Here is a 25,106-nt window from a genome sequence, read left to right as displayed (position 1 = left end):
TGAAAGCATTAACAATTTAACACGGTATATACAACTTGATCATTGTGTCCAACTCTCTTATTCAAAATTTCATACATCACTTGTAAATGTGCATCACTTTCGGATAGCACGAAGTTTAATGAAAACTTGGTGAGTATATGTTATTGTAGTGTTATGACAGTGAAATGCTCGTTCCGTCGTGAATTGGAGGACATAGACTTTAAGAAAAAATAGGCGATGTGTATAAAGAGGAGAAAAGAAGCACTAAAATTGATTTGTTAAATAATTAATAAATGATTTGTGAAATGTTTTGTAAATATTGTGTGTGAATATATATATATATATATATATATATGGATAAAATATAAGAGTATATGTCTTAAAATCGAAAGACCATACTTATTATGGACAGACTAAAATGACAAAAACACCACACTTATATCGTGGATGAAGAGAGTAAAAAATAAGATTTCGTGGTGGTATCATATGTAATAAAATTGTGAATAAATTAATAAAGCGGGGAAGAAAAAAAGGAATTTGTTGTAGAGTACTGCCAAAAAATGAAAAATACACAATTTTATGAGACAATATCAAAATAGCAAAAAAGACACACTCTTATGAGACGAAGAGTATACTTTATTCATGCTTACAATGGTATGAGCAATAAAAATTAATTCCATTTAATATTATTATTTTCAAATTACTTGTAATATTGTCATTGTGGGCCACTTTCATAAAATATTAGTAATTTTTAAATTCATAATATTTATAATAAATTCATACTTATATAAAATTCATCTATTCGTAATTTATATATTAAAATGGATTTGTAGCTTAATCTATACCTCTTTTCACTTTTTTTTTAAAGAATTTTCTTCTTTTTTTCTTTCCCAACTTCTATTCTTAGTAATAAAAAACTCAACTATTTCATATCTACACCAACAGCCAAATGGGCCCTATAGACATGAGCGTTGTTGGGTAAACTAAAGGAAATTTGAAAATAGTGTCCAAAATATTTCATATTTACACAACTTCCAATGTTTCATTATATTTTCTAAATATCAAACCAAACAAAACATAACTATAAAATACATCACAAAATATTCCCATTGTTTCACTTTTTAAAACAAAATATAATAGAGCTCCTGTAATACTACATGCATTTTTAATAGGATTGATAAGTCTGAATAGTTAAATAATTTAAAATTATTTATATATTTGATATTTTAAATTATTAATTAATAGAACGCGTATATATATATATATATATATATATATATATATATATATATTTAACTCTTTCTTATTTCATTATTTCTTATTGAAAAACTTTCATACTTCACCCGTAATATTAGCTATTCATTATACTACTCCATTACTTATCTTATTTTTATTAATCAGTCCATTGTCTAACATAGATACTAAACAAATCTCTTCAAAAGAAAAAAGAAAAAAAGATAGTACTAAACAAATGCTACACGTATTATTATTATTATTATTATTATTATTATTATTATTATTATTATTATTTTTGGAGTTCTAAAAATTTATTTCAAGAATGTTTAGGAATTTTAAGAGATTCACGTGCAACATACTGATTGTCCCATTTTTTTACTGCTGAGTAACATTAATTAAGTATCTGATTTTGTTAAACAGCTGCATCCTTATCTGAGCTTCTGAAGTAATTAGCGTCTATCTGTTAATAAATCATTATCACTAATTAAACACAGACTTTTCTATAACAATTAATTATAAAATTGTAGAATCTGAAATTGGAGGTTATCTTTTACTACATTTTGGAATTTTGATGCCAGTTTTTTAGAGTTTTCCTGTGAAGAATAAATAATAAGTACACAATATCTTTTGAAAAAAATAAAAATATTCTTTAATTATTGGTCATCTAATCGACTAATCCTGTATTAAAACTCCCAACTGTTGACTTTCAGCTCTTACTTCTCTCTGTTTTATAATTTCTCTGCCGCATTCTCCAGGTAATTCTTGCAAACTTCAAATCTTCGTGCAAGATTCAATTTTTTTTCGATAATCATAGTTTTTATTGGATTTTGAGTTTGGATTTATGTTGTCGGACAACAATTGTGACCAAGAACACTGTCTGCGGGTTTCGATGGTGTCCAGAATTCGAATTTCACTATCAGAAACCCTAATCGGAGAGGAACCCTTTTAAGTTTATCTGTAAAGATTCAATCTTTATAAAAGAACTCTCAATTTCTAATTTTCTATGTTGATCACTGAGGTCTTTTGCTGTTTCTATAGTCAACTCATAGGAGGTTGAAGCTAATTATATATTTACTCTCTCTCTCAATTTTAACTGATTTTGTGGCAGTTTGTGGGATGGGTAAAAGATACAGCTTTGCCACAGTTTTTCTCCTCTTTGTGCTGTTCAATTCTGCCTTTGCTGCTCGTGATGATGGGCTGCTGAGGATTGGGTTAAAGAAGAGGAAATTGAATCAGATTAATCGGGTTTCGGATGGCCTTGAGTCGAAGCAGGGGGGTTTAGTGAAGGATTATTACAAATTTCGCGGTGTTAATGTAAATTCGGGTGCTGATATCATTGCTTTGAAGAACTATTTGGATGCTCAGTATTTTGGTGAGATTGGCATTGGGACGCCCTCACAAAAATTCACTGTGATTTTCGACACTGGGAGTTCGAATCTTTGGGTGCCATCATCAAAATGCTACTTTTCTGTGAGTTTTTTGGTTCAATGTAGCTATAGTGAGAAGCTCGTCGCCTTGTTTGTGTGTTCTTTAAGTATTTTCTGCTTATGATTGATCCAGGTAGCTTGCCTCTTCCATTCGAAGTACAAGTCGAGCCATTCAAGCACCTACAAGAAGAATGGTATGCATAGTGATTTTTCGTGTGGTGATCCGTGTTTAACTATATATGCAGTGTATGAACTGCAGCTAGTGCATCTATGATGATTGTTATGACATTTACGATGGATTTTGTTTGAGAACGAACATTTATGTTAGTTTCGTATTACATGAATGAGACGAGATCTTCTAGTTGACTACGAAAAATGCAAATTCATAAGCTTATTCCAAGCACTGATGGCTCTTTCTCTAACTAAGGCTTACTAGTTGTCGTCTCATTCAATGCTGCTGTATGTTTTAAATAGTTTGAGATTTCATATATGGCCATTCTCTGTGAAGGTAAATCTGCGGCAATTCAATATGGAAGTGGATCTATCTCCGGGTTTTTCAGCCAAGATCATGTTCAGATTGGTGACCTTATTGTAAAGGATCAGGTACATGTGGGAAAAAATTAAAATGTAGGAATTATTATCGAGTTTTTCCTGATATAACTCATAAAAGTTTTGTCTTGTTAGGATTTTATCGAAGCTACAAAAGAACCGGGCATCACGTTCTTGGCGGCTAAGTTTGATGGCATTCTCGGACTTGGATTCCAGGAGATTTCTGTTGGCAATGCTGTTCCTGTCTGGTATGCACAAACACGAGCACGCTCATTCAAAGCTGCTTCTTAATTCACTAAGAATCTTGAACCTCAAGGATTCGAGAAGTAGGTTAGTGGGACGTGGGAATGACGTTCCATTAGAAGCTATAATGCTGAACACTATAGGGTCTAAAATTAATCTTAGATAGGATAAGATTGGAAGCTTGAATTGGGTAGTCAAATCAAAATTAGTCTTACCGTGTTTTCTGGTCGATGTGAGCACTATATCACAAACTCCTTGATTAATGGCTAAGCACGGAAGTCATTTGCCGACCATTTTAAGTTTCTTTGTTAATAGTTCTTTTCCTCGTCCAATATCAGGTACAACATGGTGAACCAAGGTCTTGTGAAAGACCCGGTTTTCTCATTTTGGTTTAACCGTGGTGCTAACGAAGAAGAAGGTGGTGAACTCGTTTTTGGTGGCGTTGATCCCAACCATTTCAAGGGCGAGCACACCTATGTTCCCGTCACTCAGAAGGGTTATTGGCAGGTGTCCTTTTAATCCTCTTGCTCCTCAACATCTATGCATGCTTGCAATCGTTTCCTTACTTCCAAGTTGATTTCTCTCTGTTTTCAGTTTGACATGGGTGACGTTCTCATTGGCGGGGAATCCACAGGTGGCTTATGAAATTATTATATAGATATATTTTTTATTTTCTGGAAGTTCTGTAAGCTAACCTTTAAAGTCCTCTAGGATTTTGCGCTGGCGGCTGCTCGGCAATTGCAGACTCTGGAACTTCGTTGCTGACAGGACCAACTGTACGTACTCTTTAATGATTTAGTAGACCTAAAATATGAGTATTTTATTCGAGATTAAATTGGTCAGTTCTATTTTTCCAAATCCTTTGTTTTTAGTCAATCAATTGGTTCTGGTTTAAGTACTGGACCGGAAATTTGAGAGGCGGAAATAGTGTTGCTGCACTTAATCTTTGTTGCATATTTTTTGATGATTCTACTTGCAGACCGTGATCACTCTCATTAATCATGAAATCGGAGCTGCTGGGGTCGTAAGCCAAGAATGCAAGTCCGTCGTTTCCCTTTATGGGCAAACCATATTGGATATGTTGTTGTCTGAGGTGAGTGAGGCTGTATTTCCCCTGCCCAGAATATCGTATTTCTATAACTACAGCTAACGAGATCTATTTCTCGTGTTGCTATTTACAGAATGAACCTCAGAAGGTCTGCTCCCAGGTTGGTTTGTGCTCCTCTGATGGCACTCGAGATGTTAGGTCGGGTTCCTTCTCTCCTTTTACGTTCGAATTATATATATATTTTTAAAAAGATTAAATATTACTCACGCCATATCTTCATCTTTATCGTTAGAAGCTTTTAGCATATTTTTGTTGTTGACACGAGTTATTTGCGAAACTACATTCAGTATGATTATTGAGAGTGTGGTGGACAAGGAAAGCAATTCACCCGGCCTCCATGATGAAATGTGCACGGTTTGCGAAATGGCAGTCGTATGGATGCAAAACCAACTCAGGCGGAACGAAACACAAGAAATGATTCTGGACTATATTAATCAGGTAGAATTTAATGATAATTCAATCATTTTGGTAAAGTTTTTCTCCTCATTTTCTCCTTTTGGGTTCTGATCGTTGCTTTAAACTATAGCTCTGTGATCGGCTTCCCAGTCCGATGGGCGAATCATCTGTCGACTGCAATGCCCTTTCTTCGATGCCCAATGTTTCCTTTACCATTGGTGGTAAATCATTTGCTCTCACCCCGGAGCAGGTTCGATACATCTAGTCCTTTTTCGTTTTAAGTATTCTGCTGTTTTTCCTTGTCTTTTTACCTTCATAATCGTCAATTCGTCATGGTCTTTGTCTTGCATCATTTAATCTTAGTTCTCCCTTATCTACAAGTAATGCCCCGCATGACCTTCCTCGGGGTGTCATACGTAACGTTACGCTAAATACTCAAAGAGATGGACTCTCATCTGACGGATAGATATGACATTTCACATATTTTTTTTCCGTTATAATTGATACTTTTCTTTAGGATAATTGACTCTTTCTAGTTAGAGGATTAAGAATGAATGCCTTTTTTTATGGATCGGAGAAACAAATATTTTAAAAAACCGCGTAACGGTGGATTCGAACCTGATACCTTTGGCCTCTGACATTAACCATTCTACCATAGGCCTAACACACGCACACTAGAGTAAATGTCTTTTTTTTTTCCACGATAATTGTCACTTTTCTTAATGATAATTGACTTGAGACGACGTCCTTATAGGAGTCTTTGCGATGCTCAAATATATCACAAACTTTTCGACACCTGAAAGCTGAGTAGCATCGTCGTGAATTTGACATTGCATCATTGCATCTAGCTCTATATTTCATGTATTCCTTTCCATAAGTTGATTTCTTCTCGTTTTCTCGATAAAACTACCCTAACCTATCGTCGTGCTCGAATTCTTGCCGGTCAGTACGTCCTGAAAGTCGGCGAGGGCGACGTAGCTCAGTGCATCAGCGGATTCACAGCCTTGGACGTGGCCCCACCCCGCGGCCCTCTATGGTAATTTCTTCCCTTCTTTGTGATGCAAATCTACGGCTGTGCGATCGCTCGTTCCTCGACTTATATTGGTGCTGTGGTGCAGGATTCTGGGGGATGTTTTCATGGCGCAGTATCACACCGTCTTCGACTATGGGAATACGAAGGTTGGGTTTGCTGAAGCTGCTTGAAATAATTCTTGCCTTATTATTACCAGCTTTAATTCTTCAATATTTGAAGCTGTTGTATGACATATATGTATCTACTTGCATGAGTTTATTCAGCTTATGTGATTCTGTAAATCAAATAATTTAAACCTTTTACGGGATATACATTATATATACAATTCCGGTCAAGAATATTTCCTTTTCATTCTAAATTATATTTCTCCGTTCACGATAAGTGTGGTATTTTTGTCATTTTCGACAGTTTATATAAATTGTGGTTTTTATATTTTTGTAAATGACCTCATATTAAATAACGAATAATTATTTATTAATTATCTAACAAATTAACTTAATGGGTTGTTTTTTCCACTCAAAATGTATCAGCCAACCATTTATTAAATTCATGTAGTTTGCCTTATACTATATTAAAAAGGGAGTTTCCAATTTGAAATAAAATTTCAAATTAATTTGAAAATTGAGTAGCAATTTTGTAGTTATAATAAAATTGAAGATTTATGTTTAAACTATGTATTTTTCTTTTTATTTTCATTTTCTTTAACTTTTTATTTGTTATTACATTTCTTTCCAAAATTGTGAAAAATCAATTATTTATAAAATATTTAATATGCATATCAAATTAAAGATCATGATAAGAGCTTTAATATGATATATTTTATGAAAATATTTGATTTTAAAATGTAAAATTTGAATTTGTTAAAGTTTTATAAATTTCTCTCTCCTCTCTCATTTTTTTTGAATAAATCTATTTTTATTTATTTTAAATTAGTATTTTATTTATAATTTTTTTGACTTTTTTTTTGTTTTTCAAAATCAAATTTTTTAATTGTGAATTCTTTTTTATTTTGTCAATATTCAATTCAAATATATTTAATTAAAATTATTTTTTTTATTATACTTATAAGTATAACAATTGAATTAGTATTAATTTTATATAAATATAAAAATTTAAAATCTTTTCCCGTGCATTGCACGGGATGCAAATGCTAGTGTTGGGTAAAAAGAGGTGTTTTGATCGAAAGAAATTGTACGGACTAGAATCAAGAATGTGTGAAAACGCCGTTATGTATTTCGATTAAATTAATCAAAATCAAAAGGTTAATTCCAAATGAACACCACATGTTTGTAAAAATGTTTACTAAAAGTTAGAACACAAATTTAAAGCATCAATCAAATGAATTGTTTCACAATTGTGTAGAAGAATTTTCCTGCTGTAGGGTAAGATCTTGTATTGGTTTTTATTTTGAAACTGAGTTTTTGATTCTGCATTGTCTTTGAGTTTATGATAAAGAAAGTTCCAATGAATATTTAATCTTTTTTTCACGACCTCTACAAAATTTGCTTAACTGCCAAACTCTTGTGATTGCTACTTTTCTCAATTCTCTATGCAAACACTTCAACTAAACTAGGTAGTTTATTAATTTGTGTGTTTATTATTTGTCAGTTAATTTTAATTAATGAAATTGGTGGGCACCTGCAGTAGGAAAGTGTAAATGGAACTGTTCGAGTACAACTAAAATTGAGAATTTAACGCCATAATTAAATTGAAATGCACACCAAGTGTATGTGGAAAGTTAATGTCTCTGAAAGAACACAAATATCAAGCAACAATGCAACTCTTGCAAAACATTATAGATTTTTTAATCTCTTTAATGCACGAGGATTCACCGTAAATTCAATAATAGCTTACAATATCTTGCATACTATTGTAAATAGATGTTGTTCAAAAATTCTTTACCGAAATCAATACAGTTAATTCATGAAACTAGTGTATATAAACCTTTTTGATATTAATAACAAATGTATTATTTTAGTCATGCTTACAAAAATATTATTTTTAACTACTTTTTGAATTTAAAATCTAACATTAATTTCTTTTAAATGGATATTTCTTCTTCTCCTATTTCTTTTTCCCCCCAAAATAAGTAATTTTATCTCATAAAGAAGTAATGGTTTGGGTGTATATATATTTCAAATAATATATATTCGATTAAACTTCGAAACTTTGAATATGTTATGTAAAAAACCAAGTTTGAATTTGTCGACAATACTATATAAATCAAACTTGAACTTGCTTTTGAAGGTTAACATTAATGCTAGTTAACAATTAGAATAAGTCTAAATTTGTTTCCCTTTGTTCCATCTATCTCGAGACACTTTCTTTTTTGGGCGTCTCACTTATCTTGAGATATTTCCTTATTTGACAAAAAATTTATCCTTATTCACATTTTCACCTACACGTAAAACACTATTTTCTTAGTTCTTGTGCCAAAGAAAAGGTCTCAAGATAGCCGGCATGGAGGGAGTATATATTAAGATATATTGGAACTTTAAAATATTTAAGGCCCTTGATAATTTTTATCATTTGAGCTAATTTTGATTAATTCATATCCATTAAAAGAGTGCCATTGAAAATATCCTAATAATGAGAATAAAAAATACATAATTATATCTTTTATCAGTTGCGAGATATTATTATTTTTACAGTAGTATTTATGTTCCACTATTTTTTAGGGCCTATTTTCCACTATTTTGAGAAGTTGAGATGTTTTTTTATATTTGACCTAAAATTGGGACATTATACGATATTTTCCCTATTTTCACAGCCTCTATAAAATTCGCTTGACCGCCCAAACTCTTGCGACTGCTGCTTTTCTCAATTCTCTGCAAACACTTCAAAGCAACTAAAATTCCCCAATTCGTAACAAGGTATGTATAGATTTGTTTGTGTCTATATTCATTGTTTATCAGTTATTCTTATTTAATGGAACTGTTTGACTAAAATTGTGAATTGAGAATTTCTCAAAACGGCATAATCAGAATCAAAAGTTAAAATCGAAATGCACACCAGGTGTTTGTGGAAAGTGAATGCTTACGTAAGAACACAAATATCAAGCAGCAATGCAACTCTTGCAACTCTTTAAGGTTACTAGATATTTGTATCTTTTGTGTTTGGTTTGCCATTTAGGATAATTGAGATAATAGCTTTTGGAGAAATAGTTTGATGGTAAGGTTTTTAAGAATTAGTAAGAACTAGTGCTGCTTGGGAAGAAAACTTTTATCCCAAATGTCAAATCATAATCTTCAAAGCAAGTTCTAATTTCTTATGTGTAATAATGTAGGTTATGACAATAAATTTAAAAAAAATTGCAATATTTTGTTGAGCATTCCTGATTTAATCAGTCCAAAATTTTGTCACAGAGAATGTCTGAGGAGGAAGAAAAGATTCATGTCAAGTTAATAATGAATAAAGGGAAAACCAAGGTACTATTTGCAGAAGCCGGCAGCGATTTCGTAGACGCTTTGTTAAGCTTCCTGCCTCTTCCATTGGGAACGATTGTGAAGGTCTTGAAGAAGCAGTTTGGAGAGAAGGTGCTCCTAGCTGGAAGCTTGAAAACTCTGTACAACGGCTTAGCAAATCTCGACACCATCCATTTCCTGACTGAGGATGCTAAGATCTTGCTGCTTAATCCAACAAGTCTCGATGAAGACGAACAGCTTCCACTTGATGAGGTCTTCACCGAAACTACAGCTTCCTTCATCATCAGCGATGATTTGAAGGTAATGCGTAGTGTGGAAGGTTCTGTCATGTCTACTCTCCGCAGCCTTGGCATTGCTATCACAGATATGGATGGGGCCGAGATACGGGATATGCATTTGGGATACGCTCAGGTTAGAATTTGTATCTTTCTCAAAGTAGCCTCCTTTCAGAATTTTGAGATATAATCAAAATAAATGTAAATAATAATAATAATAATAATGCTACAATGGATGCGTTGCTCACGAATGATGCTCACATAAGGTATGTAGCATAACATTCACTCGTTTTTTGTATTGATCAGATGATGACTTTAATGGCGATAATGTTTGTTTCCCGGAATCCACTTACCACCCTCCTCCTCTTGACCTTGACCCGCCAAGCAGCCGGACAGGGGAACGCCGTGAATCAGATTGGCAAGAGAGCCCATTGTATGAACACCAAGAAGATTAGTTTGACAGCCATGATGCAGAAATCTACAAACAAGTTGCTGTTTGCTCAGGCTCGTCATGATTTTGTAAGTTTTCTATTTGGCTTGCTCGCCATTCCTCTAGGGAGGGTGGAATGGTTTTTGCACAGCAACACCGGCGTTAGGGCCACGGATAATTTGCACCGGAGCATACCGGATAGTTTGTACTGCTATAATATTATGACTACAGAGACGAAGGATATGCTATTCAAACCGGCCATGTTTAATGAGCCTTCTTCTAATGGGAGTTCTTCTAGAGTGAGGACTTCTCACAATGGTTTTTGTAACGAGTATCTTCCTCTCAATTTTGCCTTGAGTGAAAATAAAGATTATGTCAAGGGATCAAGCATGTATATGGTTAAAGATGATCTAACTGTTGCGCCATTGAGTGTAACCTCTAGTGTTTCTGTTATCAACGAGATGAAGGTCGCTCTGTCTGATGTGGTGGAACTAGAGATGGAAGTCGGGTTGGAAGAGGTAAGATTGGTCGTCATATTTTGATTATTCATCGTTGTCGTTGTGATTTGATATGTTATGTAGAGGTGTCAAACTGTCTGATTGGTCGAGTTTTAGACATCACATGTTTGACACCTCTATTGGAATGAGATGTGGTTTTTTTAGACATCACATGTTTGACACCTCTATTGGAATGAGATGTGGTTTTTTGCGTTAAAATACACCAACTTTGGCCTATTTTTGGTTCTGCACGCTAACTTCTGAATTTATACAAAAATACACGAACTTAACAACTGCTGCAATTTTATCATGGTTGAGATTTTCGCAGGAATTAAAGTTGGCGTTGCAACTCAGTGGCATAAATTTTTATAACCTAAACAACGTTTTGATTATAGCAGTGTCACATCGAAGTCAACTCGTGTGATTTTTGCCATTGGGCTATCACATCGGCTTTATTTTGGATGAAAATCTCAAAGTTCGTGTATTTTTGTATCAGTTGTAAAGTTGGTGTGCACAGCCAAAAATCGACCAAAGTTGATGTATTTTAACGCAATATCCCTATATTTTACTATAACTTGTACTGATTCTTAGATGCCATTTTTGTTGTAGGGTTTAAGCATATTGAAAGCGGCTCTCACATCGACCACGGCTTTGACGGATGGGCTTATCAAGCCAATGTTGAAGAATCAACCAAAACAAGAAAATTGAGTTGATGAATCTTATCCTATATTTACCCATTTTGATGCTTAGTTTGTAGTGGCAGTTTGTGACATTAGCTGTAATCCTAGGCAGATTTTACCAACATTTGGGAGATATTTTGTGCTACTTTTATCTATATATTTAAGTGGTTTATATCTGTGTTGTGCATAGATCCTTGGGATTTCTCCTTTACATGTTGTGTTTGTATTATTAGTCTATTTATTTCATATTTTTCAATCTTTTTTTTAGCATGGAAGGTCTGCAAATTAGTACTCTCTTTGTTTACGAAATAATGTTTTACTTATCTATTTTGGGATGCCCACAAAATAATTTTTTTTACCTTTGGATTATACCCCACTATTTATAAATATCTCATTTACCTTTATTTTTCCTTTTTCATCACACTCAATATTAATTAAAATATTTTTTTTTCACCATTTTCAATACACTCAATATTTTTTTTTTCTTAAAATACGTGTCACTCTTTCCTAGAGAGTTCTTTCGTGGACGGAGAGAGTATTTAAAAAAAAAAAATTACGCGTCACTCCTTCCTAGAAAGTTCTTTTGTGGACGGAGGAGGTATTTTTTTTTTTTTTTTTTTATGGGAAGGAAGCTCAGTATATTATTCCAATATCCAAAGTTTGTACCAAAAATTCGACTACTCCCTCCGTCCTAATGTAAATATCTCATAACTTTTGGGCACGAAGATTAAGAAATGTGTAAAAAATAGATAAAATGAATTGATAAAAATTATTTAAATATTATGTATAGAGAGAAAATATATTGTCAAAAAAAGAATGTAACATTTGTATTAATACATTCCATTAAGGAAAGTGAAATACTCTCTCTGTCCACTAATTCATGACCTAAGGAGCAAAACACGAGTTTTAAGAAAAAATGTATTTTTATTAGTTGAGTGGAGAAAGGGACCCACAATTAATGTATTGTTTATTAGTTGAGTGGAAAAAAAATGTATTGTTTTGGGACCCACCAATTAAATATAAATAAAAATTTACTAAAAATTGATAGGCCTTGAGTTGGTGGACGTCCCAAAAAGGAAAGAAGGCTTTGAATTAATGGACGGATGGAGTATTTATATTGGAACGGAGGCAACACTAGATTATTACAGTACATGAGAAAAAATCAAGAACCAAACTATATTTTGTGCAAGATTTAATTATATTTTCTTGATAAGACACCAGAAAAGGGGATAGGTTCTTTGATGGGGGAAAAAGTAAAATTGGCTGAAATTTTCTTTTGGCGCGAAAAATACTAGTAGTAATTACTTTATTTAATAATATAGGTAGTAGAGATGTATCGATTTCAGCTCACAGTCACCGACTCACCAGTAATCACTCTTATTCTTCTCCACCGTCGGCCGCCCCACCCACCCTCCGCCGCTCTCACTGTGTTCGGCTGCGACTAGCAAAACCCCATCCTTGTTGTGGATTTACTTTTAACAATTTTTCGAAAAAAGGTAGTAATTCATTATTTTGATTAAATAATTTATACTTGGCCCTATTTTTGAGTTTTGGTGGTTGATTTATGGCTTGTGTCGAGGAAACGGAAGTTATCATGTTGCTGTGACGCTTCAACATAGCTTGCTTGGATCTTAGATTTAACAAACTGTATAAACTAAGTGTAAGATTCTGGGTTCTGTATGGTTAAAGATGTTGCTAAAATTTCTCGTTATTTTTCAATAAATTTCAGTAAATGTTTGGCTTGATTAGGTGAGAAACACTTTATGTTTCTTCGAAAGATTTTGCCCTAAAAATAACTAAAGAAAATTGGGAAAGTTAGTTACAAAGTTCAAAGCTTTACTGGAATATAAACAATTTTAGGCTACTTATGTGACATTGTTGCTATTCAATTATTTCTTTGCTCGTGTAAGTATAAATTCCAATCTTGTCAAAAATTAGTAAAGTCAAATTATATTATAATCACTGAGAATTTGGTTTTCTTTTTGTTACATTATTTTGCTACATCTGGAGTTTTGCTTGAGTAGTTAACACTAAGCCAAAGATGAAATGAACAAATGGAAATGAACTCATTCGGAGTTTTGCTTGACTGTTAACACTATGTCAAAGATGAAATGAATAAATGGAAATGAACTCACTTGCAGCAATAAGGCTTAAAACTTATGGCTGGAGTTGATCTTGTTGGAATTTAATTGTATGTAGCTCCTATCTTGGAATTTGGTCTGAAGTTTCCTAATGGCTACAACCACCAGAATGTCTGAGGTTGAGGCTGAGGAAGTGAAGTTACATATCAAGGTTGTGACGAATAAGGAGAAGACGAAGGTACTATTTGCAGAAGCTGGCAGCGATTTCACAGACGTGTTGTTAAGTTTCCTACTTTTGCCATTGGGAACAATCATGAATGTCCTCGAGAAGCACTACGGAGACAAGACACCTGTTATTGGAAGCTTGAACACTCTTTACAATGGTGCAGCAAATCTTGATATCATCCATTTCCGGTCAGCAGCTTCTAAGGAAAAGCTGCGCATTCCTCCACCATGTTACCTGATACTAATGCATAGACTAAAGCTCAATGTCCACTTAACTCAGCCCCCAAATTTCAAACCTAGGAATCCATATGATGGAGTTTTAACTGAGGGTGAAGCTTCTTTCTTAATCAGTGATGATCTCCACGTATTGCCTAATGCGGGTGGCTCCATCATGAAAACTCTCAGCACTCTCGGCATTTCTGCAACAGATATGGAAGGCGTGGAGACAAGGGATATGACATTCGGATTGAATGAGGTGATTCATCATACATTTTATCTTTTCTTGAAATATCCACCTTTCAAATATTGAAACCTTTTTGTTTTGATTAGATTATGGCTCTATTGAAGGAATCATTGATTTCCTCGAATCCACTCACTGCCCTCGTTTTCCCTGGGAGACAGATGATCTTAGCAACAGAGGGGCATATTTTGCTACGCCAGATTGACCAGAAACTCACATCTATGAATCCCAAGAAGATGATTTTACAAGTCATGCTTGAAAAATCTACTAAAAAGTTGGTTTTTTCTCAGGCAGATTATAATTTCATAGATTTCCTTTTCTGCATGCTCACTGTTTTAGTAGGAAGAGTTGAGTGGTTTTTGGGCAGCAACACTGTTTTCAAGAGTATTAATAATTTGCATAGGAGTATAGCTGATACTAGTAAGAACATGCATCTGAAAACGTCACGCATCAAAGACTTGCTAATCAAGTGCAACCCTACTTCTGGTGAGTTCTGTTGTTTGAATTTTAACTCGGATGAGAATCAATGTCATGTTAAGCAAGCGAGAATGTATATGGTACGTGATGACTTAACTGTTGCACCGTTTGGGGTAACCTCCTATCTTTCTGTTCTCAACGAGTTGAAAATTTCTTTGTCTGATGTCGAAGAACTGGAGCTGCAAGTCGGGGTGGAAGAGGTAAGATTGGTCATGTTTTCGATTGCATAAAATCTTACTTCTGTGTTACAAATACACGTGGTTGTTGGGTGCAGGGTTTAAGCCTAGTGAAAGCGGCTCTTACCTCGACCACTGCTTTGACAGATGGCCTCATCAAACCCTTTCTGAAGAAAAAAGCTCATCCAGAAATGGAGGTATTTTGATTGTATCGTTTGATCATTGTTACGTGATGTTTATTTCATTTAATTATGTCTTCACTTGTTGAGATTCTGTGATTTCTGCATATTAAAGGTGTCGAAGAAAAAACCGAAGCTCGAATGCTGAATAGGATATGGATCAGTGGATTGTTTTTAGGTGCTGCCATTTTCTGGAACTCTGCTTATTATGGATAGATTTACCTAACTGAAAACAAATGATTTTGGTGTAATCTGCGCTGCTTGTTATGAATAAATCCAGCAGAAAACAAATGATTTTGGTGGGATTTTATCATTTTGTGTAATCTGCTCTGCTATGGATATATCTGTGTAGCTGAAAACAAATGATTTTGGTGGGATTTTGATGTAATCTAGCAGAAAACAAATTCACTGCTTAACAGCAAGGATACGTGCGACACTTGTGTGTTGGTCTAGCTGTAGATGATTAATATTCAAGACTTGAGATCCTGAGTTTGAGTCCCTCATAATGCGAAATTTTCAATAATTTTAAAAAATATCCCGAATTTTCATTTTATATTTAAAATTTCAACTTTCGATTTTTTAAAAAAGATATTTCATTATGCAGAATTCAGTTACGGAATAAGGGTTGATCTCGCCAAATTCTTGTTGACAAAAATGAAATGATTTTAGACAAAATAGAAAGAAAAAAAAAATGCCAAACGTCATTAAAATTGATAAGACACCTGAAAAGGGCAAAAGAAGAAAAATTGGCTGATATTTTATTTTGTTTCCTGCCCTTCGGAGCCCTTCGACTTCTTCGTGGAATGGACATCAGCGGCTTGTGACGCAAACCTCCGACAGTCGCGCAGGATTTTTCAAGCTTTGATATGGTTGAATCTCTTCTTGTGATTCACCTCGTGCATCACCTAGGCTTGTCCACCGTCAGCCGCCCCGCCCTCACTCCGCCGCTCTTACTGTGTTTGGCTGTGACCAGCAAAACTCCATCCTTTTGGTGGATTTACTTTTAACAAATTTTCAAATAAAAGGTAGTAATTCATTGTTTTGATTAAATAATTTATACTGGGCCCTGTTCTTGAGTTTTTATATGTTTTGGTGGTTGATTTATGGCTTGTGTTGAGGAAATGGAAGTTATCATATTGCTGTGACGCTTCAACATCGCTTGCTTGATGGATCTTAGATTTCACAAACTGTATAAACCAAGTGTAAGATTTTGGGTTCTGTATGGTTAAAGATGTTGCTAAATTTCTTGTTATTTTTCAATCAATTTCAGTAAATGTTCCACTTGAATAGTGAGAACACGTTATGTTTCTTCGAAATATTTTTCCCTAAAAATAACTAAAGAAAATTTGGAAAGTTTACTCAAAATTTAAAGCTTTATGTGACATAGGTTGTTGCTATTCAATTAATTTAGCAAATTTCTTTGAGGGTAAGTCGAATGATAACTGAGAGTTTGGTTTTCTTTTTGTTACATCTGGAGTTTTGCTTGACTAGTTAATACTATTTCAAAGATGAAATGAATAAATGGAAAGCAGCAATAAATTTATACTAGTGTGGAGTTGATCTTGTTAGAATTTGGTCTGAAGTTTCCTAATGGCTACAAACAGCAGAATGTCTGAGGCTGAGGCTGAGGCTGAGGCTGCGGAGGTGAAGTTACATGTCAAGGTTGTGACGAATAAGGAGAAGACGAAGGTACTATTTGCAGAAGCTGGCAGCGATTTCACAGACGTGTTGTTAAGCTTCCTACTTTTGCCATTGGGAGCAATCGTGAATGTCCTCGAGAAGCACTACGGAGACGAGGCACCTGTTATTGGAAGCTTGAACACTCTTTACAATGGTGTAGCAAATCTTGATATCATCCATTTCCGATCAGCGGCTTATAAGGAAAAGCTGCGCAATCCATCGTGTTGCCTGAGGCTAATGCATAGACTAAGGCTCAATGTCAACTTAACTCAGCCCCCAAGCTTCAAACCTAGGAATCCATATGATGGAGTTTTCACTGAGGGTGAAGCTTCTTTCTTGATCAGCGATGATCTTCACGTATGGCCTAATGCGGGTGGCTCCATCGCAAAAACTCTCAGCACTCTCGGCATCTCTGCAACGGATGTGGAAGGCGTGGAGACGAGGGATATGACATTCGGATTGAATGAGGTGATCATACATTTTATCTTTCTTGAACTATCCATCTTTCAAATATTGAGCCTTTTTGTTTTGATTAGATCATGGCTCTGTTGAAGGAATCGTTGATCTCCTCGAATCCACTCACGGCCCTCGTTTTCCCCGGGAGACGGATGATCTTAGCAACGGAGGGGCATATTTTGCTACGCGAGAGTGACCAGTCCCCGAAGATGATTTTACAAGTCATGCTTGAAAAATCTACTAAGAAGTTGGTTTTTGCCCAGGCAGATTGTGATTTCATAGATTTCCTTTTCAGGATGCTCACGTTTTTTGTAGGAAGAGTTGAGTGGTTTTTGGGGAGCAACACTGGTTTCAAGAGTATTGATAATTTGCATAGGAGCATAGCTGATACGAGTAAGAACTTGCATCTGAAAACGTCGCGCATCAAAGACTTGCTAGTCATGTGCACCCCTACTTCTGATGAGTTCTGTTGTTCGAATTTTAACTCCGATGAGAATCAATGTTATGTTAAGCGAGCGAGAATGTATATGGTACGAGACGACTTAACTGTTGCACCGTTTGGGGTAACCTCCTCTCTTTCTGTTCTCAACGAGCTGAAAATTTCTCTGTCTGATGTCGAGGAACTGGAGCTGCAAATCGGGGCGGGAGAGGTAAGATCGGTCGTGTTTGCATAAAATCATACATCTGTGTTACAAATAGAGTTAGAGGGATTTTTAGGACAATAACTTAGGTTGATTTGGAAATTAGGACAATAACTTTCAGACTTGTAAAAATAGGACATTAATTAATAAGTGTTGCATCCGCAGGACATTTATGGGCCAATCATCGAATTTTGGGACTTTTTTCGCACGGATCAAGCACATGACAACTCGCATGGAGGACACGTGATTTTTACGGCTCCGGGTAGGATGTCACGTGCTTGGTCCATGCGGGAAAGTCCGAAAATTTGATAATTAGCCGAGGAATGTCTTGCGGGTGCAACACTTATTAATTAGTGTCCTATTTTTACAAGTCCAAAAGTTATTGTCATAATTTCCAAATCAACCTAAATTGCTGTCCTAAAAAACCCTCTGACTCGTTACAAATATACGTGGTCGTTGGGTGCAGGGTTTAAGCATACTGAAAGCGGCTCTTACATCGACTACTGCTTTGACAGATGGCCTCATCAAGCCCTTTTTGAAGAAGAAAGCTCATCCAGAAATGGAGGTATTTTGATTGTATCCTTTGATCATTGTTAGGTGATGTTTTTATGTCTTTCACATGTTGAGATTCTGTGATTTCTGCATATTGAAGGTGTCGAAGAAAAGACCGAAGCTCGAATGCTGAATAGGGTATGGATCAGTGGATTGTTTTTAGGTGCTGCCATTTTCTGGAACTCTGCTTATTATGGATGGATTTTACCTAACTGAAAACAAGTGATTTTGGTGTATTCTGCGCTGCTTGTTATGAATAAATCCAGCAGAAAACAAATGATTTTGGTGGGATTTTGATGTAATCTGCTGTGTTTGTTAATGATGGATAAATCTAGCAGAAAGCAAACTCACTGCTTTAGAGCAATTGTTAACCATGTTAGATTTCAATATCAAGATCATCACATCTCATCAATTTATGAATGCAATAAAAGATGAAACATGGAACTACGTACATCTTTTGGTAATAATATTGTTAGTCTGAAAATCCCTTCACTTTTGCATATGTTTAATTACGGCCTTACGGGTTATTAGCATGTAAATACACGAACTTTTTTCATTTTCTGAAATTTAACATGACTTTTATTTTCTGCCCACAAATACATGAACTTAGCATTTTTTCTGATTTTTGACACCGACAAGAAAAAATCTCTAATTTATTGTTGACGTGTAGGCCGTAATACCATGCCATTCACTCTCCAATCAAAATGATGAATACAACTACTCTATTCAAGTGCATATTCCGCAGTCCACGTCATGTATTCCGACCTCCACGTCAATGGTAAATAGAGTTTTTCTTTATCGGTGTCAAAAATCAGAAAAAAAAAAAGCTAAAGAGCTTTGCCGAAAAGAGCTTCACAACCACTTTTCTCTTGAGCTCGGCTGGAAATAGGAGTTTGTGGCGGCGATGGATGAAATGGAGAGCAGAAAGAGCTTTGCAACCACTTTTCTTGAGCTCCATTTGTAGTTTAAAGGGGTTATAGTAAAAAAATACACTACCTTCGTAAACAAATTGTAATTTTCAATTAAACTTTCAATGAAGTTAAAAAATATATGAATTTATGTTTTTGTTGTAATTTTCATCTAAAGTTTGAATTTCGGTGAAATTAAAACTTAATTAACAGCCAAAAATTCATCTATTATTGGTCTAACTTCTGATGATTAGGAGTATTTAGAAGTTCAGAGATCTAAAAATGCAAGAATTAATATATTTGACTTAATTTTAACTGTCAACTAAGCTCTAATTTCATCGAATGTCAAACTTAAATGAAAGTTACAATAAAAATATTGCTTAAAAAAAATTACAACAAAAATATGAATTTATGAAATATATTTTTTGACTTAATTAAAAGTTTAGATGAAAATTGCAACTTTAAAAGATACGCGTGATATTTACTTAATTAGTTAACTTTAATCACATTCTGAATTTGTATACAAACATAAAATGTAACATGATAATTATCGAATTACTGATTTAATCTTATTTTGGCTAGCTGAATAATTTACGTGACATAATCGGCGAGGGAATAAAACGTACGTGTGTTATTACACATCACAACCATGCACTATTTAAAATTATGCAAAATCAGATTATTCGACTAGCAATATCGATAATTGGTAGAAAAATCAGATTAAATCAATAGTTCGATAATTACCATGTTATTTTTTTTAAGTTTGTATGCAAAATTAAAATTCGATGAAAATTCATTAATTATCACGCTGCCTTTTAACTTTCGAATGCAATTTCTTAAAATTTGTATGCCAAATCAGAATTCAATGAAAACTCATTAACACGCCATCTTTAAAAGTGTGTATATAATATTAAAATAAAAAATTTAATAAAAATTCAGTATTCTTACATGCTTTAACTCTTATTTTAATCAAATAGATTTTTTTTTTTGACAAGAATTTTAATCAAATAGATATCACATAGGATTACAACTAGCTGGGTATATATAAAAGCAGTCCAATTCCAAATAGACCGCCATTATCATCCCTCCAACATCTTCTCTTCTGTTCGACTACAGACTTCGTAAAATACCGCTAACCCTGTGTTGTTCACGGCGGCGGAGACTCACGCTGCGTCGCCAAAGTAAGTGTTTCTCAACATCTCTCATTGCGTTTCTCAATATTTCGACCGAGAATGGGGGTTTCCTCGCGTGGTTCCTTATCTTGTTTTGATTCTTTCCCCCTTCTTTTTTGTGGAAGGTAGGGGACGACTTAGGGTTTCTGGAGCTTGTTTTAATTTTGCGGGCTCAAATTTGCTTCTTTATAGTAATGATCTTTGATTTGATGATCATATATGCCTAGTTAATCAAATTTTTGTGTCGTGTTTTTTTATCCGTACATAGTTCAATCCTTTGTGTGTGTGTGTGTGTGTGTGTTTGTTTTTTGTTTGAATCAATGTTATGTATAGAGTGTAATACTTTAATGCTTTTGGTGGTTGTTTCTTTCTTTTTGATGAACAAGGTTACTGTAATAATGTTCTTGTAGAAGTAATTCGTGGCACTGTCTTTAAATTTACTTACTCTCTCCGTCCCCAAATTTATTCTTAGAATTTTTCGGCACGAATTTTAATAAAAGTGATTGAAAAAGTTTTACCGAGTGTATTGATAATGAATAAAAAGTATTGATAGTAGAGAAAAATCCGACCTTGAGAGTATGGATTGTAGAGACAGGGTAGTGTCCCAAAATAGAAAGAGAATACAATTTGGGGACAGACCAAAAAGAAAATAAAAGAATAAATTTGGTGGACGGAGGGAGTATTTAATTGTCAATTTATTGAAGAGGAAAGAAAAAAAAGGATGTAGTTTCTTTGTAGAAGTGATGATTGTGGTTTCCCTCTTAGAACTAATGATCCTTCTCTATTTTATATGATTGTAGGATGTATGAACCTTTCCTTGATTCAGATTCCAAGCAGAATAAACGAAGCCGTAAAAAGTCCATGGTTTGGGATCACTTCACGGTTGAAACCGTTAATCCTGATTGTGTGAGGGCATTTTGTAACCAGTGCAAGAAGTCGTTTGCTTATATATCAGGCGCAAAGCTATCCGGAACGAGTCATCTAAAACGTCACATTTCTTTGGGGATCTGCTCTGTTGGCCGTAGTAAGCAGGCGAAAGATCAAATCGTTCCCCACGTACCAAGAAAACGTTGTCGTGCTTCAAATGCAGCCCCAAGGAGTCATTTTGATGGTGATAGCTGCAGCTACGACCTTGCAAAAATGGTAATTCAGCACGATTATCCTCTTGGTTTGGTTGAACAATCTGGTTTTGTGGATTTTACACAGTCTCTCCAGTCTCAGTTTAGTATTCCTAGCGTGAGCCGATTGCAAGAGCAAATTATGGTTGTATACGAGAGAGAGAAGCAAAGGCTTGTAGACCTTCTTAGTGGAATTCCGGGGCGTATAAACCTTACTGTAGAATTGCTCACTTCAAATCAGAGCTTTGCTTATGCATTGCTAACAGCTCACTTTACTGATCATGATTGGAAGTTGCAAAGAAGGATCTTCAATGTTGTACAGTTTCCTGATTCTGAGACAGCCTTCGCGAATGCTATCTCTGCTTGCTCAGGCGATTGGGGCATCGAGGATAAGTTGTTTAGTATCACTCTCGACCTCAGTCGTGCCACTGATCAAAGTGCAAGAAAAAAGATTATAAATCTTCTGCCTGTCAAGAACTCCACTATTCTCAGCTGTTATGCATCTACGGTGAGGAGTCTGGCTCAGGATTCTATATCTGCAATGAGGGAAACCATCAAGAAAGTGCGGGAGAGTGTGAAGTATGTAAAAACCTCGTATGCGAATGAGGAAAGATTTAACAAACTGAGACAACATCTTCAAGTTTCCAACACGAAGAGCTTGATGCTTGATGATTTGTTGAAATGGAATACCACCTACCAAATGTTGGTGGCTGCTTCTGAGCTGAAGGAAGTGTTTCATTGTTTGGATAGTTATGATCCGGATTATAAGCTGACTGTGACCATGGATGAATGGGGAGAGGTGGAAGCTCTATGCTCGTACTTGAAAATATTCAACGAGGCAGCCAACGTGCTAACCTCACCTGTTTATCCAACAACGAACTCATTCTTTGATGTTGTGTGGGAAATTTACTTTGAGCTACTGCACGCTGCTGCGAGACTGGATTCGTTTGTAAGCACGCTGACAAGGCCGTTGCTGGATAAGTTCACCGGATTCTGGGAAGATTGCAACTTGATTCTTGCAATTGCAGTGGTGATGGATCCAAGGTTCAAGATGAAGTTTGTGGAGTTCAGCTTCTCGAGGATATATGGTTATGGTGCCGGGGCTTGGGTCAAGGCTGTCGATCAGGGCCTGCACGAGCTGTATCTCGATTATGTGATGCAGTCCCTTCCTGCACCCGTCGTAGGAGCAGGGGATGGCGTTCTCTCCGATGATGGTGGCTTCTTGGATTTTGATGTGGATATCTCGGATATCGTGGGTGAAACGCACGTCAAGTCCGAGATCGAGCAGTATCTCGAAGAGCCGGTGTGGCCCCGGGTGCAAGATTTTGATGTATTAGGTTGGTGGAGGGTGAATAGTTTTAGGTATCCGACTCTGTCGAAGCTGGCTTGCGACGTGCTGTCTGTTCCGGTCTCGACCATCCCCCCCGAATCGGTGTTCGATTCGGGGGAGAGGAAGATGGATAGCTACTTGAGTTCATTGGGACCTAAAACCATTGAGGCCCTCATGTGTGCAAAAGATTGGCTTCAACATCAGCAAACATCTAATCTGCACACTGATTTTTTGTAGAGGTATAGGTTAATATTATTTTCTCTTCACACTGATTTTTTTTAGAGGTATATTATTTTTGATAGTCCATAGGTTAATATTCTTTGTTCATTATAATATGTAAATAAGAATATTTTTCCCTTTGGGGGGTTTAGCCATGTTTTATTTTTGCATATATAGGTTGTCTTATTATGCTTTTCCCTTTTTAGGCTTCTCCCTTATGTGCATATGGAGAATAATAATATACATGAAATAAAAAAGATAAAAAAATATTATTATGGACCGAGTAGGGCTAGTGTTACGTTATTTTGAATTAAATTGATGGATGGAAAAAGGAGGGATAACAAAAATTTATGCCTTTAAATGTCTACTTTTTTATCCCACATTTTACACAAAAGAGAAATTCGCCATTTTTGTGTGATAATATTATCTCTCCTTGAAGTGAAAATAAGTAAAGAAAAATGGTGAGCTTCTCTTTTGCGTAAAATGTGAGATAAGAAATGAGACATTTAAAAGCATAAATTTTTGTTATCCCTTCTTTTCCCGTCCATCAAAGTGAACACACCCTTATAGTATAGCATATAAACTTTAATCGTCTAAAGAATTGAGTTGCCTAATATTCTTAATTCAACCCAGAACCTTTGGCCTTGGGCATTAACAACCTACCACTAGGCCAACGGACACACTAAACACATGATCTTTCGATCAAAAAGTTGCTAAACAACTAATTAAATCACTCATTGGTAAAACAAACATGATGTTTAAACGTGCAAACACATTAGAATTTGAAGATCAACTTCTCTAGCAATTATTCTTATGTTGAGACATTTTCGTTTTTTTTTTTTACTTAGGGAGTTGGGGAGGAGGAACAGTAGGGTTTGAACCAAGGACCTCACTGTTCACACACAGAAAGTCGCACCGCTTAATGTAATTCGCACTAATTGATCATTACCCAATATCTAGAATTTTGAACATTGAATTAATCCCTTACAATAATAGTTGTGTCCAATAACCCAGGAGGCAAAAATATCATAAACTACCATAAGATTTCAATCATGAATCATAGCATCATCAAGCCTTGAAGAGAAGCTCTCAGTATCTTCAAAACCTGCATCACCACACCAAACAAGGTATAAATTAAACATATGATAAAACCAACACACAAACACACACAAAATGATTTTGAGGGGGCTTAAGCCCCCTCCCAACTACATGTGTCTTCTTCATTGGATCTCGATCGACCTCGTTTCATGGGAATGATCAATCCATTTGTTAAAGCTGAAGTTGATTCAAGAGAAGCTCTCAGTATGCTCAAGCCCTTCACAATCCATCACAAGAAACACAATCAAACATGATAGAATTAACAAACACACATTAAAAAAAAAAAACCAATTTCTACCTCTTTCAACCCAATCTGCACCTCCACTTGTTCCACATCATATGAAGGGACCTCCATATTTCACCTAATGAAACTGATTGAGGAAACACACAACGGTTTCACAGTTAAATCGTCGTACACCATAAACATCTTGGGTTGCCTCGCGTAGCATCCTTGATCGCCCTTTGGGTCTTTGTAACGCATCCAGAAGCCTTTCTCGACTGTCCGGTTTGAAAAATCTGTAGCACTCTCGTGGTAATATATATGAGGAGCAATTTGTTCAGACAGAGAGAAGATTTGGTTCTTGGAAACATAGTAAGGAGGGAGCTCTGGTTCTTGCAGCCTTCTCTTCCCATCTTTTGTAATAAAATGTTTCTTTTTGATGAGATTTGTTGTGCTGTTGTACAAATTGTTGATCCCCTTGAAGCAAGTCTTGCCCTTCAAAAGAGACTCAACTCCTCCCAATGGGATAGTCAAGAAACTGAGAATGAAATCCACAAAATCATCCTTTGCCTCAACAAACAACAATTTGTTTGTAGATTTTTGCATTAGAGCTGTCACAGTCATTCTTGACTCCACCTCCATCTTGTCTAGTAGAAAATCATCTTGCACGAAACCCGTATTGTCTTCGTTGCTAACACGAAGAACGACATCCGTTAGTGGAGTCTCTGAGAGCAAAGATCCCTTGAGCAAATCCACAATCTGATAACATAACACAAAACAGATCATACAAGAGTCATAATATGATAAAAACAGAGTTCAACTGAACTTGCCTCATT

General features: G+C 35.4%; 5 protein-coding genes and 1 long non-coding RNA gene across 7 annotated transcripts; 5 read left to right on the top strand and 1 right to left on the bottom strand.

Annotated features, from left to right (window-relative positions):
* Window positions 1–1,721: 1,721 nt before the first annotated feature.
* Window positions 1,722–6,311, top strand: LOC131009393 (cyprosin-like). 2 transcript variants are annotated; one of them, XM_057936696.1, is made up of 14 exons: window positions 1,722–1,970; window positions 2,324–2,685; window positions 2,776–2,836; window positions 3,151–3,245; window positions 3,327–3,439; window positions 3,773–3,941; window positions 4,029–4,068; window positions 4,146–4,210; window positions 4,414–4,527; window positions 4,616–4,680; window positions 4,830–4,980; window positions 5,069–5,188; window positions 5,886–5,974; window positions 6,057–6,311. In XM_057936696.1, exons 2-14 carry the CDS (start codon window positions 2,332–2,334, stop codon window positions 6,139–6,141), a joined length of 1,521 nt encoding a protein of 506 aa, XP_057792679.1. In that variant the 5' UTR covers window positions 1,722–1,970; window positions 2,324–2,331; the 3' UTR covers window positions 6,142–6,311. The 2 variants fall into 2 exon arrangements, with proteins under 2 accessions (XP_057792679.1, XP_057792681.1); XM_057936698.1 differs by having other exon boundaries at window positions 1,969–2,172.
* A 2,420-nt stretch (window positions 6,312–8,731) lies between these two features.
* On the top strand, window positions 8,732–11,448 carry LOC131009392 (uncharacterized). The gene is made up of 4 exons (XM_057936695.1): window positions 8,732–8,844; window positions 9,337–9,807; window positions 9,978–10,619; window positions 11,208–11,448. Exons 2-4 carry the CDS (start codon window positions 9,340–9,342, stop codon window positions 11,304–11,306), a joined length of 1,209 nt encoding a protein of 402 aa, XP_057792678.1. The 5' UTR covers window positions 8,732–8,844; window positions 9,337–9,339; the 3' UTR covers window positions 11,307–11,448.
* A 2,077-nt stretch (window positions 11,449–13,525) lies between these two features.
* On the top strand, window positions 13,526–15,330 carry LOC131009391 (uncharacterized). The gene is made up of 4 exons (XM_057936694.1): window positions 13,526–14,059; window positions 14,134–14,721; window positions 14,796–14,894; window positions 14,992–15,330. The coding sequence occupies exons 1-4, from the start codon at window positions 13,529–13,531 to the stop codon at window positions 15,022–15,024; spliced, it is 1,251 nt and encodes a 416-aa protein (XP_057792677.1). The 5' UTR covers window positions 13,526–13,528; the 3' UTR covers window positions 15,025–15,330.
* Window positions 15,331–15,426: 96 nt separating this feature from the next.
* On the top strand, window positions 15,427–18,598 carry LOC131009389 (uncharacterized). Its single transcript, XM_057936693.1, has 5 exons — window positions 15,427–15,901; window positions 16,484–17,024; window positions 17,093–17,662; window positions 18,120–18,218; window positions 18,306–18,598. The coding sequence occupies exons 2-5, from the start codon at window positions 16,485–16,487 to the stop codon at window positions 18,336–18,338; spliced, it is 1,242 nt and encodes a 413-aa protein (XP_057792676.1). The 5' UTR covers window positions 15,427–15,901; window position 16,484; the 3' UTR covers window positions 18,339–18,598.
* Window positions 18,599–20,175: 1,577 nt separating this feature from the next.
* On the top strand, window positions 20,176–23,098 carry LOC131009388 (zinc finger BED domain-containing protein DAYSLEEPER-like). Its single transcript, XM_057936692.1, has 2 exons — window positions 20,176–20,294; window positions 21,086–23,098. The coding sequence occupies exon 2, from the start codon at window positions 21,087–21,089 to the stop codon at window positions 22,968–22,970; it is 1,884 nt and encodes a 627-aa protein (XP_057792675.1). The 5' UTR covers window positions 20,176–20,294; window position 21,086; the 3' UTR covers window positions 22,971–23,098.
* An 809-nt stretch (window positions 23,099–23,907) lies between these two features.
* LOC131009387 (uncharacterized) lies at window positions 23,908–24,381 on the bottom strand. Its single transcript, XR_009096440.1, has 3 exons — window positions 24,349–24,381; window positions 24,162–24,267; window positions 23,908–24,057 (listed from the first exon to the last, which is right to left on the bottom strand). It is a non-coding gene; the product is annotated as an uncharacterized LOC131009387 (long non-coding RNA).
* Between the last annotated feature and the right edge of the window lie 725 nt (window positions 24,382–25,106).

This window comes from Salvia miltiorrhiza, chromosome 2 (assembly GCF_028751815.1).
Source record: "Salvia miltiorrhiza cultivar Shanhuang (shh) chromosome 2, IMPLAD_Smil_shh, whole genome shotgun sequence".
In the NCBI taxonomy this organism is placed as follows: domain Eukaryota; kingdom Viridiplantae; phylum Streptophyta; class Magnoliopsida; order Lamiales; family Lamiaceae; genus Salvia; species Salvia miltiorrhiza.
The sequence above is the reverse complement of the archived record's forward strand: the minus strand, read 5'-3'. Positions and strand labels throughout refer to the sequence as shown.